The sequence below is a fragment of the Oncorhynchus mykiss genome, chromosome 13 (genome assembly GCF_057628025.1).
Source record: "Oncorhynchus mykiss isolate SJ-2025 chromosome 13, ASM5762802v1, whole genome shotgun sequence".
NCBI lineage: Eukaryota > Metazoa > Chordata > Actinopteri > Salmoniformes > Salmonidae > Oncorhynchus > Oncorhynchus mykiss.
This window is the reverse complement of record NC_143034.1, coordinates 34,439,390-34,456,576: the sequence shown is the minus strand read 5'-3', so window position 1 is coordinate 34,456,576 and position 17,187 is coordinate 34,439,390. Positions and strand designations below refer to the sequence as shown.

At 40.2% G+C, this 17,187-nt stretch overlaps 1 protein-coding gene across 1 annotated transcript; it reads right to left on the bottom strand.

Annotated features, from left to right (window-relative positions):
• Window positions 1–335: 335 nt before the first annotated feature.
• Window positions 336–9,992, bottom strand: LOC118938250 (uncharacterized). The gene is made up of 2 exons (XM_036940697.2): window positions 9,526–9,992; window positions 336–1,310 (listed from the first exon to the last, which is right to left on the bottom strand). The coding sequence occupies exons 1-2, from the start codon at window positions 9,890–9,892 to the stop codon at window positions 424–426; spliced, it is 1,254 nt and encodes a 417-aa protein (XP_036796592.1). The 5' UTR covers window positions 9,893–9,992; the 3' UTR covers window positions 336–423.
• Between the last annotated feature and the right edge of the window lie 7,195 nt (window positions 9,993–17,187).

The following is a 17,187-nucleotide window of genomic DNA, read 5'->3' as shown; positions in this document are numbered from 1 at the left end:
CAATTTATTATACTGCATCCATGTGTATATAATATATACACACAAACATCTGCAACAATTATCATGTTACAAGTATTTTCTTCAACTTGTAGAAAACAGCTAGCTACATTTTGAAGTGTTGCATTTTGGTTCAAGTGTAACACAGCTCTTTTGTTAGTCACTTTTTGTTCAATAATACCCTTTCAATTCAGAGCCTGGATTTTCCCCTGAGGATAATATCCATATCATGCTGCAATCAATTGAACAGGGCAAACGATAAGGTAGAACATCTTTAAAATACTCATACTACAATGTTAAAACATTCTACATTGTGACATCATTAAAATACTCCTACTAATGTTAAAACATTCTACATTGTGACATCATTAAAAATACTCTTACTAATGTTAAAACATTCTACATTGTGACATTATTTAATTGATATCATGAAACAACTCCATGTATTTTCTGATGTTTAATCAGAGATCTTTTATCAGAGTATCTCTTGTCACATATATTACAGCTATGAGGTTTCTCTCCTGTGTGTGTTCTCTGGTGTGAAGTCAGCTGGCTAGATGTAGTAAAACTCTTCCCACATTGATTACAACTATAAGGTTTCTCTCCTGTGTGTGTTCTCTGGTGTGAAGTCAGCTGGCTAGATGAAGGAAAACTCTTCCCACATTGATCACAGCTATAAGGCTTCTCTCCTGTGTGTGTTCTCTGGTGTCGAATTAGATGGCTTGATGTAGGAAAATTATTCCCACATTGATTACAGCTATAAGGTTTCTCTCCTGTGTGTGTTCTCTGGTGTGAAGTCAGCTGACTAGATGTAGGAAAACTCTTCCCACATTGATCACAGTTAAAAGGCTTCTCTCCTGTGTGTGTTCTCTGGTGTCGAATCAGATGGCTTGATGTATGAAAATTCTTCCCACATTGATTACAGCTATAAGGTTTCTCTCCTGTGTGTGTTCTCTGGTGTGAAGTCAGCTGGTGAGATGTAGTAAAACTCTTCCCACATTGATCACAGATATAAGGTTTCTCTCCCGTGTGAATTCTCATGTGTATTTTTAGTGAATCTGATCTTAAGAAACCCTTCCTGCAGTTCGAGCAGCTATAAGATTTCTTTCCAGTGTGAATTCTCATGTGTATTTTTAGTGAATCTGATCTTAAGAAACGCTTCCCGCAGTCAGAGCAGCAGTATGGTTTCTCTCCTGTGGATCTCTGCTGATGTTTCTTGAGGTGTTTTGATGTGGAGAGACTCTTCTCTGCCTCATCAGCATCATGAGGTTGTTGAGGCCCCCCAGATGATCCAGGATAGTCACGTCTCTCTCCTGTGTGAACAAAACGTCAAACAGATGGTTTAAGGCCCACAACAGCAAAAATCCACTGTAAAAAGGTGATGCCAACAGCGTAGCCATTATGTTGTACAAACAATGACGTCTTTAATGAATGTTAATTATTTGACAATTGTCTTAAGTCAAGTGAACAACAATAGTCATATTTTGTCTCGTTTTCACATTAGTAGTGACATCGACGATTGTATGCTAGAAATAAGTTTTTTAAGTTGTTGAAATCCTAAACAGTGTGCCAGACAACTTTTGGTCTCCAATATAGGCACCTTTCTGTAGGTCTATTTTGTTGTTAGGTGAAGTTATGGGTCCTACAGTAGGTCTATGTTGTTGGTAGGTGAAGTTATGGGTCCTACAGTAGGTCTTTGTTACTGTTAGGTGAAGTTATGGTTCCTACAGTAGGTCTATGGTATTGGTATAACTAGGGATTTCTGCATTAGCATGGAGGAGTTTCTGCAACCAAATTGCGTTTTAGCAAACAGAGGGCAGAGAGCGATGCAGAGAGCGATGCACCTATTTGGGGATGTCTGATAGTATTTACGCACCCCCACTAATGATTTGTGGAGCTTCTCAAAGTAATTTTTCTTCACCTCAAACAGCAAGTAAACAAAGTCTTACTAAAATCAATTGGCAAATGACAATAGTTCCTCAAAGTATTTGTAAAATATTTCCAGCTCTCCCTCTTGATAACCACTCGACATGAAAGGGAAAAGTGTAATAATCTGATCCAGTGGAAATGTCATAAAATACCTGATTACTTCTTACCCCTTACACAAATAGCCTACAGCTGTATCTGTCCCAAACTCACTGGCGCGGGAAACTTTGAGGGCCAAGAATATTTTATATCAAGTTTCAGACCGACGGGTGATAGTTGATACACTGTTTCAAGTTCTGTGTAGACAGGCCATGCGCAGCCAATGTGATTTATTTTTATCTGGATATTTTCTAGCTGTTTTTATTTGTTGGCTTTATGTAGGCCATTTTTATGTAGTTGGCAATGGCAATAAAAGTTATTTAAATTTGTATAATTTTCACTTCGATTTATATAGAATATAGATTAATCACAGATAATGATTTTGAGATAAAGACTTATAATAATTATTACTATTATAAATTAAATTAAACTCTCCCAGTAAAATGTGAAAATTAAAATCATAATTGGCACCAGATCAGTAGAAATGGGAAGATAAATTGGCACTACAAATGGAAAAGGTTGCCGACTGCTGTTGTAGTCTGTTGTTTCCATGATTACTGGAAACTTTAGGAGCATAACGTCAGAATTTTCGAAGAAGAGTTTTTTTTTTTTATGGTTAGGCTATCTCTGGTTCCCTCAAGTAATTTGTGTGTCTCAATTATTTAATGAAACGGGGGATTCCTATGTTGATGATGTAAAGAATATTTGCTGCTCTGTGGTGTGTAATGAGGAGCAACCAGACACTGCACGCATTTATGAAATTGCTTATTCCAGTTACTAATAACCATACACCCATTAAGAAAATGACTGTCGAAACTTAAATCTCCTTGGATTGATGAGGAATTGAAAAATAGTATGGTTGAAAAGGATGAGGCAAAAGGAATGGCAAATAAGTCTGGCTGTACAACTGATTGGCAAACATCCTGCAAATTGAGAAATCATGTGACTAAACTGAATAAAAAAAAGGAAAACGACACAATGAAACAAAGATAAATGACAAAGAATGATAGTAAAAAGCTTTTGAGAACCTTACATACAATTTTGGGAAAAAATTAACTGAATCAGATGGCTCATTCATCACAAAGCCCACTACTTTTATGTTTTTTTCATTGGCAAGATTAGCAAACTTAGGCATGACATACCAGCAGCAAACGCTGACACTCCACATCCAAGTATATCTGACCAAATTATGAGACAAGCATTGTAATTTAGAATTCTGTAAAGTCAGTGTGGAAGAGGTGAAAAAAAATATTGTTGTCTATCAACAATGACAAGCCACCGGGGTCTGACAATCTAAATGCAAAATTAATGAGGATAATAGGGGACTACATTGCCACTCCTATTTTCCGTATCTTTAATTTAAGCCTACTAGAGAGCGTGTGCCCTCAGGCCTGGAGTGAAGCTAAAGTCATTCGACATGCGCTATGCTCTGCATAGTTAGCTCCAGGTAAAATGTTGCACTTATTCAGCCATTCTGTGACCAAAAACAAGCTACATAATGGACAGCACCAAAATAAACGGACTCTGGAAATGACAAAGCGCCTCGTAACCTTTCTGGAAATGTGTCAAACCGACCCCTTCTGTGGTAACAGACTGGGACGATTTGTAATCAAATCTAATTCCCAGGAACGGGGTTCAAATGAAACAGAAACCGTGTGGGATAATAACATGGCCGTGTCCAACCCTGCTTGTTCCCTCGACTCCACTACCAACCACCAATCTCCAACAGGGCCCTTAACCTGTATCACTAGAAATGTCATAGTGAGCTACAGGTAGGAATCAGCAATGAATCCCAATAATGAGCCAACTATGGGAGGGGTAACCCTTTGTGGACAAATCTCTCAACGTATTACTGCTACCCTGGGGAGATTGATATATCCATTGAACACCATGGAACACCGGCTCCGACCCACATCGGATGTGGCAGAGCTTGCAAACTATTAAAGACTACAAAGTGAAGCACAGCCGATAGCTGCCCAGTGACACGAGCCTACAAGACGAGCTCAATGACTTCTATGCTCGTTTCGAGGAAAGTAACACTGAAACATGCATGACAGCATCAGCTGTTCCAGACGATTTTGTGATCACACTCTCCGCAGCCGATGTGAGTAAGACCTTTAAACAGGTTAACATTCACAAGGCCGCAGGGCCAGACGGATTACCAGGACGTGTACTCCAAGCATGCGCTGACCAACTGGCAAGGGTCTTCACTGACATTTTCATCCCCTGTCTGACTCTGTAATACCAAGATGTTTCAAGCAGACCACCACAGTCCGTGCCCAAGAATACTAAGATAACCGACCCATAGCACTCACATCTGTAGCCATGAAGTGCTTTGAAAGGCTGGTCGTGGCTCACATCAACACCATTAACCCAGAAACCCTAGACCCACTCCAATTTGCATACTGCCCCAATAGATCCACAGATGATGCGATCTCTATTGCACTCCACACTGCACTTTCCCACCTGGACAAAAGGAACACCCATGTGAGAATGATATTCATCAACTACAGCTCAGAGTTCAACACCATAGTGTCCTCAAAGCTCATCACTAAGCTAAGGACCCTGGGACTAAACACTGAGCACGCCCACATTCTCATCGAAGGGGTTATAGTGGAGCAGTTGAAAGCTTCAAGTTCCTTGGTATCCACATCCTTGGTGTCCACATTATAGGCTTACTTAACTGGTGAACTGTTGAAATCATGGAAACATAATGACGATTCTAATTCTGGATTTGGAAAAGAATGTGCAGCATCTGGAATATTGTTGTTTGACTACCAAATAACAAACCAGGGAGGAATTACTGACAGAGTAGGAGCGTGGTGGAGACGTCCAAGAGAGGAAAATCAGGAAGGGAAATGACAGCAAGTAGTGCAGACAAAAGGGATAACAAGTTGGTGAAACAACAGATGTGTTGGAATGAGAACAATATAGATGGAATGAGCACAATATAGATGCTACTTTGAGAACACAAACTCACATATTTCACAGCACAGAGTGAGGGAGTCCAGGGGATGACTGGAGGAGCAATGGAGGAAGCATTGTAGGATTCTCTTGGCGTGAGAACAGTTGGTGAGACTGAGTGGACGATGGTGAAGAACAGTGGAGTGAAAAGGGCTAAAGTTGGTAATGAACAGCAGTTTAGTGTCTGAGTGGGAATCATCAGCAAGGATGTTTTTGTGGGTGACCTGTTAATGGTCTCAAAGATAGTGAAGGATGAATTGGGTGAAGTGGAATCGGTTCGAGTGACCAGGAGCGGTATGATTCTTATTGAGTGTCAACAGCGCAAAAGGAGAAAGCTTTGTGTGGTTTAGGTTACACATTTCAGGTAGACGCACGTTAATTAAAATGAATGATAGACGGAAGGTTTTACTGTGGTTTGGTGAAGTGGCTCTCCCATCTTATGTAAAACCTGGGTAAGTGAGATATACAGTGGGGAGAAGAAGTATTTGATAACCTGCAAAATCGGCAGTGTTTCCTACTTACAAAGCATGTAGACGTCTGTAATTTTCATCATAGGTACACTTCAACTGTGAGAGACGGAATCTAAATCAAAAATCCAGAAAATGACATTGTATGATTTAAGTAATTCATTTGCATTTTTTGCTTGACATACGTATTTGATCACCTACCAACCAGTAAGAATTCCGGCTCTCACAGACCTGTTAGTTTTTCTTTAAGAATCCTTCCTATTCTCCACTCATTACCTGTATTAACTGCACCTGTTTGAATTCGTTACCTGTATAAAAGACACCTGTCCACACACTCAATCAAACAGACTCCAACCTCTCCACAATGGCCAAGACTAGAGAGCTGTGTAAGGACATCAGGGATAAAATTGTAGACCTGCACAAGGCTGGGATGGGCTACAGGACAATAGGCAAGCAGCTTGGTGAGAAGGCAACAACTGTTGGCGCAATTATTAGAAAATGGAAGAAGTTCAAGAGGACTGTCAATCACCCTCAGTCTGGGGCTCCATGCAAGATCTCACTTCGTGGGGCATCAATGATCATGAGGAAGGTGAGGGATCAGCCCAGAACTACACGGCAGGACCTGGTCAATGACCTGAAGAGAGCTGGGACCACAGTCTCAAAGAAAACCATTAGTAACACACTACGACGTCATGGATTAAAATCCTGCAGCGCACGCAAGGTCCCCCTGCTCAAGCCAGCGCATGTCCAGGCCCGTCTGAAGTTTGCCAATGACCATCTGGATGATCCAGAGGCGGAATGGGAGAAGGTCATGTGGTCTGATGAGACAAAAATAGAGCTTTTTGGTCTAAACTCCACTCTCAGTGTTTGGAGGAAGAAGAAGGATGAGTACAACCCCAAGAACACCATCCCAACCGTGAAGCACGGAGGTGGAAACAACATTCTTTGGGGATGCTTTTCTGCAAAGGGGACAGGACGACTGCACCGTATTGAGGGAAGGATGGAGTGGGCCATGTATCATGAGATCTTGGCCAACAACCTTTTTCCCTCAGTAAGAGCATTGAAGATGTGTCGTGGCTGGGTCTTCCAGCATGACAACGACCCGAAACACAATCAGGGCAACTAAGGAGTGGCTCCGTAAGAAGCATCTCAAGGTCCTGGAGTGGCTTAGCCAGTCTCCAGACCTGAACCCAATAGAACATCTTTGGAGGTCCGTATTGCCCAGTGACAGCCCTGAAACCTGAAGGATCTGGAGAAGGTCTGTGTGAAGGAGTGGGCCAAAATCCCTGCTGCAGTGTGTGCAAACCTAGTCAAGAACTACAGGAAACGTATGATCACTAATTGCAAACAAGGTTTCTGTACCAAATATTAAGTTCTGCTTTTCTGATGTATCAAATACTTATGTCATGCAATAAAATGCAAATTAATTACTTTAAAAAATCATACAAGGTGATTTTCTGGATTTTTGTTTTAGATTCTGTCTCTCACAGTTTAAGTGCACCTATGATAAAAATTACATGCTTTGTAAGTGTGAAAACCTGCAAAATCGTCAGTGTATCAAATACTTGTTCTCCCCACTGTACAGAAGCACTTTGGACATGTGGCAAGTGTTTGTCGAAGGAATTAATATGTCGTAGTCAGATGAAGCATGTTGTAATTGTGATGGGAATCACGTTCCCGAGTTCCCGGAGTGCCCTGTAAGGATGAAGGATGTCACAGTAGCTAGGATGATCAGGCCCATCCAGCAGGTGTCCTATGTGGAGGCAGTGAAAATAGCTGAAGGAGTAGAGAGGAGAAGGTAGTTCATGTCCCACAGTGAAGCCATGCAGGAGAAGGATCCCAACAAACTATTTGTGAACAAGGTGGACTTTGTTGTGTTTAAAACTAGCAGTTTCCGCATTAGCTTGGAGGAGTTTCTACAACAAAATTGCGTTTACATTGCCCTTACTGCCGCAGTGATAATTTGCATTAATAATAAACCAATAAAACATCTAAGAAGCTAGACATCATTGTGAAGGCGGCAAATCGATTTCTGGATCTCTAGGACTTCAGACAAAATGTTACAGGGAGGACTGAATGAAGACGTTCCCCCCTCCCAGGTTCCTGAACCTGTGTAGGGATCTGAAGTATCATTTTTCGTTTGAAATTTAGGGTAGTGGAGTGAATTTGGTTCGTGTTTGTTTTTTATTTTACATAATTAGTATGATTTGTTTATCCCAATTTTTTTTCATTTTGGTTATTTTTTACAACCCTGTACAGTAGGTGGCAGCAATACACCTGATGAGTGTAGTCTGACAATAAACCTCAGAGAAGAAGACATGGTAGGAACCAAAGTGTTGGTTAATGTTTCCAGTTGACCCGAATTAGATGTTACATTACATGTTGTTTTCTTACTTCATGTAGCCGGCTAGCTAGCCAACATATTCATACTTCTCTTATTCCTCTCTGATAAGATACCGCTGCACAAACATGCTTATCTAGGCCTACACCAGCACTGGTACCAGGCTAGCGTTTAGCTGCTAACATTATTTGAGCAACACCTTGCTAAGAAAAGACAATCTTTCCCCTTTACTGTAACGGCATGAAAAGAATTGCCAGAATATTATACAATGACTTCTCAACAGCTCTAACAATTTGACCAACAGGAAATCTACACTGGCAGTTATAGAAAGACCCATTTACTATATAACCATTGATTCTTGAAGAATATAACTTATAAATGCCTCAAATGTTTCAACCGTATGACCACACCAGAAACCAAAACATAAGCTCGTATAACACCACTGTTGGGTGTAAACTAATACTATATGGCTGAGGAGTAGGGTCCAGCCAAGCGTTCTGACCTCACAATGACAGTAAAGCACCCAAGCTAACTGGCGAACGTTGGATAGCTTGCTAGACACAAATCAGAGAAAACCTCACTCTTACCATTTTAATTGCCCTAGCAGAGCTGGTTAGGCTGTTTTCATGTCATCCAGAGCGTTGGTGACTAACTGTGCTGCTGGCAATAATTTAATTTGAGCTTTTTTGCAGATGTTTACTGACACCTGGACATATTCAACGGGTGTTGAGCGTTATTAAATTCTTCAGTTATTCTGCGCTCAATAAACGTCAATAAACGTTGGGTAGTTAGTTAGAATATAGTTACTATACTGGCAAGTTTGATGTATAAGTAGCCAACTAACGTTAGGTAGTTAGCTGACATACTGGTACATACTGCTGTAAAGATATGCTATGCGTTTTGTAAGGATAGTGTAGCTAACATAACGTGTAACGTAACTTATTTGAAAAGTCATTATTTTATTACATTGCTCAACATTAGTCATAATTATTTAAAGCAGTTCATTTGTATCCGCTCTCGTTGGACTTCGGCTGCATATTTTCCTCCATTTTCTTCAAATCTGAAAAAGATGTGAAGCCACGCCTATTTCCTGAAGAATTGCATTATGGCCCCTAAAGAACTGCGTGTATACGTCATATTTTGGCGAATTTAGTACGACATCCGTGAACTTTTGGCATACCAACTATATCATCCTATATACTCAATTAACATCACAAATAGTAGTTAGTATGACTATTCTAACACAGATCAGGTCTCTGGGCAGCCATTTTGTTTCTGTTTAAAAACTAGGCTGGTCCTTTAAAAAAGCCACACAACAATCAATCAACCAATCTGCAGTTCAAACAATAACAAAGCTGTAATTCCACCACTGTTTTGGTAATAAGATGGAGAAATGTAACTTTTCGCAAATTCACAGACATACCTATGGATGAAAGGACTGACCATCCATGATATCAACATTATAGTTTTAACCATGTTGAGGCTATACAGTGTTGGTTTACATTGTTTCTAAACATTGGAGTAAAAAAAGCTTATTTGGGGTTCTGATGGGGTACAACAGTTGAACTCAGCTCATGAGGCATGTGTTATATTCTTCAAGAATCAATGCCTATAAATAAATCATTTAAAAAGTCAAAATATGGATGTAGCAATTGCAAACATCCCCTTTAACACCACACATCAGTTCAACAACCGCAGAGTTTGTGCTTCTGTTTTTAAGACAGTACTTACTAGTGTTAATCAGGGCCTGTTCATTGTTAGAACCATTGGATGCCTTAAGATGAGTTTGTGAAACCGGGCCCAGATATCCAGGTCCCTCCTCTTCTTCATTTTTCAATGTGACAGTCACCTCCCCCTCCTCTTCTTTCACTGAAACATCTTCTTCCTCCTCTTTAACTCTGAACGCATCTTCCTCTTCTTTAACTGAAACGTCTTTCTCTTCTTCTTTCACTGTAACAGCCTCACTCTCTACTTGTTTTTGTATTGTAACAGCCTCCTCTTCCTCCTCCACTTTCACGAGAGCTTCTTTCTCCATCCAGCAGACCTCTTCTTCTTCAGCAGGAACGGGGTTAAGTTTGAGACTGGAGCTATGAGGCATGTACTGAAGTCGCTAAGCGGTATAATTCAAAGCAGTGTCACTTTATCAGCAGCACGTGATTAATGACGTCTAAAGATTCAATTCGTCGAACAACCACCTGATTGGTTTGGTATTGATGAATTTGGGCTCGTTCGACATTGCAGCCGACAGTGCAGGTCACGGTTTACTACCCACAACGCAGCATGGATTTGATGCTCTCGAACACGTGATTTAATATATGAGATAAAGGCTACGCTGCTACGGTGTGCGGGACTTCAGCTATAAACATGTGGCTGTTCTAAATTCTGTGTCGCTCAAAGCCTTGAATAATGAACCCATTTTTGACACAATTGGCTGGAAAGAGATAATGCTTCAGGAAGCTTTGTTTCCCCATCACTACTTTTCAGCATGTTTTCTGTGAATTAGACTACGGGAGTTCTGTAACTTTTCCCACCTTGGCTTACTGTTAGTTGGTCTCGCAGACCATAACCGCGCTGGTTGGCAACACTGGTTAGGCTAATAGCTAGTTGGCTGAATAGCTCATGTCAGCTGGCTGGCTAAGATAACTGCATATAGCTAACATTCTTTGATATATGGTTAGATGGCGTTATGTATTTCCAAAACGTTGGTTTACTTTAATCACTCAAGTCATAAGTGCAAACGATTGGTTTAATTTGAAGTTATTTATGTTGTAGTTAACATCATAGGGAATAGGCTGGTCCTCCATATAACTTCACACCTGACTTTGGCATTCTTCTAAATTCTGATTGGTTTTATGTAAAAGCTGTAACTTTGCATTGGGACTAAAAAATATTTCATTTGATCTTTTATAAACAATACAAAACATACAAATTACAATATCATACAAACATTAACTACATCACACCTGCCCAGACCCACTAGAACACACCTCCATCTCCATTAACTACATCACACCTGCCCAGACCCACTAGAACACACCCCCATCTCCATTAACTACATCACACCTGCCCAGACCCACTAGAACACACCCCCATCTCCATTAACTACATCACACCTACCTAGACCCACTAGAACACACCTCCTTCTCCATTAACTACACCACACCTGCCCAGACCCACTAGAACACACCCCCATCTCCATTAACTACATCACACCTGCCCAGACCCACTAGAACACACCTCCATCTCCATTAACTACATCACACCTGCCCAGACCCACTAGAACACATCTCCATGAACTACATCACACCTGCCCAGACCCACTAGAACACCTCCATCTCCATTAACTACATCACACCTGCCCAGACCCACTAGAACACACCTCCTTCTCCAGCTCCTGCATCACTGTCCGCCACATGGCCTCAAATTGTATTTCTCACCTTAAGTATAATATTTAAGATGATTGATGAGAAAAGTATAGTCCAACCATCGGATAACTTGTTTCATGTGCATTAAAGGTGAAGGTGAATTTCAGATGTTCACTGCTTGTATCGATGAAGTTCCTCTGCTGTGCCCTGGAATAGAATGAAGAGTTTTTAGAACCTTATGAGGTGCTAGAATGGATTGTTAAGGCTGACAATCACATTCTTCTCTAACAACCCCACATACAGTTACGCATAATTAGATGCTATTTTTTTTAAACTACATTGACCATAATGACCTGAGCGCCTACTTGTCTTGTCTATGTTTCTTTTACACCTGCTATGTAAAAGAGACCGAAGAATGTGTAACAGTATAGTTCCGTCCCTCTCCTCACCCCTACTTGGGGTGGAACCAGGGACTCTGCACACATCAACAACTGCCTCCCACTTAACATCGTTACCATCGCTATTAGCACGCACCCCACTAACTAGCTAGCCATTCCACATCGGTTACAAATGCACAATGGTCAATGCAATCTGGGATCCTTGGGACATCTCTACCCTAAACCCTCACCTTAACCCCTAACTTAACCATTTTAAATGTCAACTTCAATGGGCTAAGGACGTCCCAAGGATGTATCTCTACCTGAAAATACACAATCTAAGTGATTGATAGTTGGTATTCAGCAGTCATAAAGCCTTATTTACTTTAATGAACTACTAAAATAGTGATTTTGTCAGGCAGCAGCTCTACACTTTATTGACTGACTGATCCATTCATCCTTCCATCCCTCCTCAGCCTTCCTCTCCTCTAAAGACCCAGTGAGGGTGGAGCTCAGTCAGAGAGCTGTTGAGGGACTGGTTAGGAAGAACACTTCTACATCCAGAGGTGAGAGGTCACACATGGTTTAGATGGTAAATATTTATGTCCCCTTAGCGGTTCATCACGTCAGCAAAAGGGAATATGTTCCATCGATGTTTGTAAACATTAATGCAAATTGTCCACTAATATTGGTGTAATTTCTCACCCCTTTTGGCTATATGAAAGTTAATTTCCCCTCAGACACAAACATTTGTTCATTAATATTATGGTCATTTGTGTCAAATGTATATTGCCCCACTTATTCACCCCATCTCTTTACATTGCTTATTTATATTCAGTGGCCTGACTGCATCCAGACTCTGTCAAAGGCCCATCCTGGTTGTTCTGAACCTAGTGCAGCTTGGAGTGATCACTGAGTCACTGAGGCAGTAGATGCTCCATATTCATTAGTGTTTTGTATAATATGACTAAATGTGTTTCTGTGTTACAGGGGCAGTCAAGAAATGGAACTGCAAGGCCGCAGAACATGACATAAGCAGAGGTGTGGGAGACCACCTCAAGCCCCTGGTGGAGCCAGGGGTGGTGTTTACTACTCCACCACGCCTTCAGCAGGCTGGAAAAGTGGGATTTATCCATTTGTTTATTTCAGTTCAGTAGTTGAGTCCTTCATCGTATTGTTGATTTCAAATACTAATTTTCAACAAAATGGTTGGTTGAAAAGTGATAAACATACCTTGCACTATATTGATATAGTGGAAGATACTGAATATATACTGTTTTTCATACTAAGATGGACCAAGAGTCTGTTGATTGTCAGTCATTGGGTTAATTTGTTTTTTTAATGTTTACATCAAGCTGTATTTATATAGTACATTTCAAACATGGATGCAACACAGTGGGTTCACAGGAAAAAATATATTTAGCACACAACATAAAAGGATAAAAAAACTGAATAATAACAACTGACAGACTAATGAGCACCCTAAGGAAATGCCATTGTTTTACTACATTGTTGTTACATTCCCCAGCAAGAAAAACAGAAATGTCACTTAAATAGGAGGAACTAACTAAGAGTCACTGACAACCACAACTAAACAGGTGGGGTTTTAGGATGGGTTCTGAAAGACACTATGGGGGTGTCCACTGAAAGTTGACTAGTAACAACAACTGGGACCTAAATGACACTAACCCTGAGACCCACTAAATTTGCCCAAGAAGAGGCAACAAAGGAATAACCCACAACAAACTTAAAGACAGGACACAAACCAAAAAAGTAGAGCAGCTAAAGATGTTGACTCTCCACATCAATCAAGACAACTGGAGCACTGGGCCAGACACTCTTAAATAGAACCTGGACCAGCTCAGGTGAAACACCTTCCCACTAACGAGATGGACAAGCCAGCACAGGTGTAACACATACTGGCTAACGAGGTGACACCAATCAGTGCGCCCAACGTCCTAACAGGCCAGACGTGCTAAAGTCCAACCTCAAAACATAAATGGAAAAACCAAAGCCTGGAACACCTTCCCCTTTTTAAGACAACAAATATATCCTATATTTTTGTTGGACAAGTTTGCTCACAACCAACAGAAAACAACTTCCATTTCACATTATAATCAACTAACCACCTTCTACAATATAAACATGGCTGTAATACTGGATGTCAACAATTAAAAACAAGAAAAAACACATTTCTAAATATATATATTTTTCTGAAAAACTCACTAGCTTCCAGAACTCTCGTCCCCTTGGAATGAGCCCAAACAAAACTCATCTGCAATATGGAAAAACATACAGTCAAAATAAATTGTAATCCATGGCAACGCACTGGCTAAACACAAAACGTTTTGACTACACCCCCCTGAAGACAATCAGTAACCAAGTTGTCCTTGCCACGGACATGTCTGATTTCAAGAGGAATCTCCTGCAATATCCATAGTGACTTTCCACCTCACTGCGGAGCTTCTCTCTCTTTTCAGGGTTCACTCGATAGGCATGTTTTTGGATCAGGGCCCAGTCCCCAATGTCATGCTCTAGTGCATTTGGGTTGGCACATCTGAGAATGACCCCTGATATTCTAAAAGCTGAGTAACAATGATTATAGACCAATTTATTATACTGCGACCATATGTATAGGCTGCAAGTATGTTGAAATTAAATTTTATTTTCAACTTTCAATTTCAACTAAAACCAAACTTATATTGTACGTTGGACAAAGTCTTATTTTCAACAACATTTTGCTAGGTGGGATAGCCCCAATGTCACAGTTTTAACGTGTCCAAATCAATAGTCCAAATGCAGAAAAAGTTTGTGGTAAATTGAAAACCTAAACACAAAATGTTCTAAATACACAAACATCTGCCACAATAATCACATTTCTTGGATTTTTTAAAACAAGCACCTTATAAACTGCAAAAGCACCAGAAACGCTGTTGTTTTGACAAGTTAAAATAAATCACTGATATCGATTAGGGGGGAAATCAGGTTGTATGTGCTGTTGAAACTAACAACACACACAAAAAAAAACGGAAATGGGAGATATATTTGACCTCACTGGTTAGAGGACAACCTGCAGAAGACAGTCAGCTACATTTGGGAGTGATATATTTAAATTTAGGGGTCACTAAACAAAGGAACGCAACACTTATTTGTCATAACTCATCGATATCATGCTAAAATAATTTGTGCGAGAGGAGGGAGATGAGGTTGCACGTACTGTTAAAACTAACAGCTCAAAACCACACGGAATCTGGGAGAATTGTGTACATCCCTGGTTAGAGGACAATTTGTAGAAAACAGCGAGCTACATTTTGATTCAAGTGGGTCATCAATGTGGTAAGTGTAACAAATATTTTTGTTAGTCACTTTTTGTTAAATCACATTAATAGTAACTCTTCCATTTCAGAGCCTGGATTTTCCCCCTGAGGATAATATCCATATCATGTTGAAATCAATAGAACAGGGGACAAACGTTTAGGGTTCTACATTGTGACATCATGAAAATACTCATACTACAATGTTACAACACTCTACATTGTGACGTCATTTCATTGATATCATGAAACAACTCCTTCATGTATGTATTTTCTGATGTTTTATCAGAGATCGTTTTTTCAGAGAATCTCTGGTCACACTGATCACAGCCATGAGGTTTCTCTCATGTGTATGTTCTCTGGGGTATCTTCAGAGAGCTAGATTGAACAAAACTCTTCCCACATTGATCACAGCTATAATATTTCTCTCCTGTGTGTGTTCTCTGGTGCGATATCAGGCCGTTTGGCTAAGTAAAACTCTTCCCACATTGAGTACAGCTATAAGATTTCTCTCCTGTGTGTGTTCTCCGGTGAATCTTCAGTGAATCTTCAGTTCCCCAGATTGAACAAAACTCTTCCCACATACAGTACAGCTATAACATTTCTCTCCTGTGTGTCTTCTCTGGTGTATCTTCACCAGGCTAGATGTAAAAAAAAAATTAAAAAAAGAACTTCCCACATTGAGTACAGCTATAAGAATTATCTCCTGTGTGTGTTCTCTGGTGAAGAGTAAGAGTAAGACTGCTCGACCCAGTAAAACTCTTCCCACATTCATCACAGCTATAAGTTTTCTCTCCTGTGTGTATTATCTGGTGTGATATCAGGTTGCATAGCTGAATAAAACCCTTCCCACATTGAGTGCAGGAATAACGTTTCTCTACTGTGTGGATTCTCTGATTAATTTTAATGCCTGCTGATGAGGTGAATGTCTTCCCACAGTCAGAGCGGTGAATTATCTTCCCTGTGGGTCTCTGCTGGTGTTTCTTGAGTTCCGATCTGGAGAGACTCTTCTCTGCCTCGTCAGCATCATGAGGTTGTTGAGGCTCCCCAGAGGATCCACGATAGTCATGTCTCTCTCCTATGTGAATGAGAAAGGCATACAGATGGTTAAAGGCCCACAACAGCAGAAATCCACTGTAAAGGGTGATGTCAACAGCGTAGCCATGATGTTGTACAACAATTGACATATGTAATGAATGTTAAAATTATTTGACAATTGTCTTAAAATGAGCAAGAAGTCATATTTTGTCTTGTTTTCACATTAGTAGTAACATTCTGAATGGGTGAAACTCAGGGAAGTAACCTCCATTTCCAGGTTGCTTATGAGTGCATTTCACACTACTTTGGATTATAATTGTAATTTGAATGTCCTGCTTAATATAATGTTTGTGTCATCATCGCAAATCAACTGCTTTGTACTTAAAAAAAACTTCCAAACAGTAAAATGCTTCTTGGCTTTTTCATCAGCCTGACAATGAGGGTTTGTACACTGTTTGCCAAATTGGCCCATAACTTCACCTAACAATAACATTGACCTACTGTAGGACCCATAACTTCACCTAACAAATATATGAAAATAACTCTGTGTGTTGTACAACAGCGTATCCATCAAGGAACAGTTCTCTACACATTATGAGCTAAGTATCTCTGTTAGTCTGTTTGGACACGAGACCCTACTATAAATCAAGCAGACAAAAACATTATAAACATCAATTTGTTAGGGATGTTGGATCCAACGTGGAGCACGGCATAACTGTCTTGACCAGAGTGAAGAATGAAGAAGCACTTTGGTTGTTGTTGCATGTTGTGATGTTTGTCATTTGACTGGCATTCATGAAATTATTTCCTGGATCAGCTGGCACACTGACAGGGTCTAAATCAAACCTAATGTCCACCTGGCACACTGGCAGGGTCTGAATCAAACCCAATGACCACCTGGCACACTGGCAGGGTCTGAATCAAACCCAACGTTAAGGGGAGGGAAGATTGGTCAAGAGGGTGATGATTATTGTTGTTCTACTGCCTGACTGTTATGTAACAACACTGTTTACAAATCTTTTGTTAAAGAACAAGAAGACATGCACACACTGTTTACAAAAGCTTTGTTAAAGAACAAGTTGTTGTTGTTAGTGTCTCACTGCTGGCCAGGTCACAGTTGTAAATGAGAACTTGTTCTCAACTGGCCACCTGGTTAAACTATCATTTTGACATCATGACCTCCTGGTTAAATAAAGGTGCATTTTTTTATTTAAAAAAATATATATTCTTTACAACATTAACAATGTCTACACTGTATTTCTGATCAATTTTATGTTATTATAATGGTTTAAAAAAGTG

Coding starts and splice junctions, on each gene's coding strand:
- LOC118938250 (XM_036940697.2), bottom strand. CDS start 9,892: ATGCCTCATAGCTCCAGTCTCAAACTTAACCCCGTTCCTGCTGAAGAA. Junction 1,311..9,525: donor ACAGGCCCTGATTAACACTA/GTAAGTACTGTC, acceptor TTGTTCACACAG/GAGAGAGACGTGACTATCCT.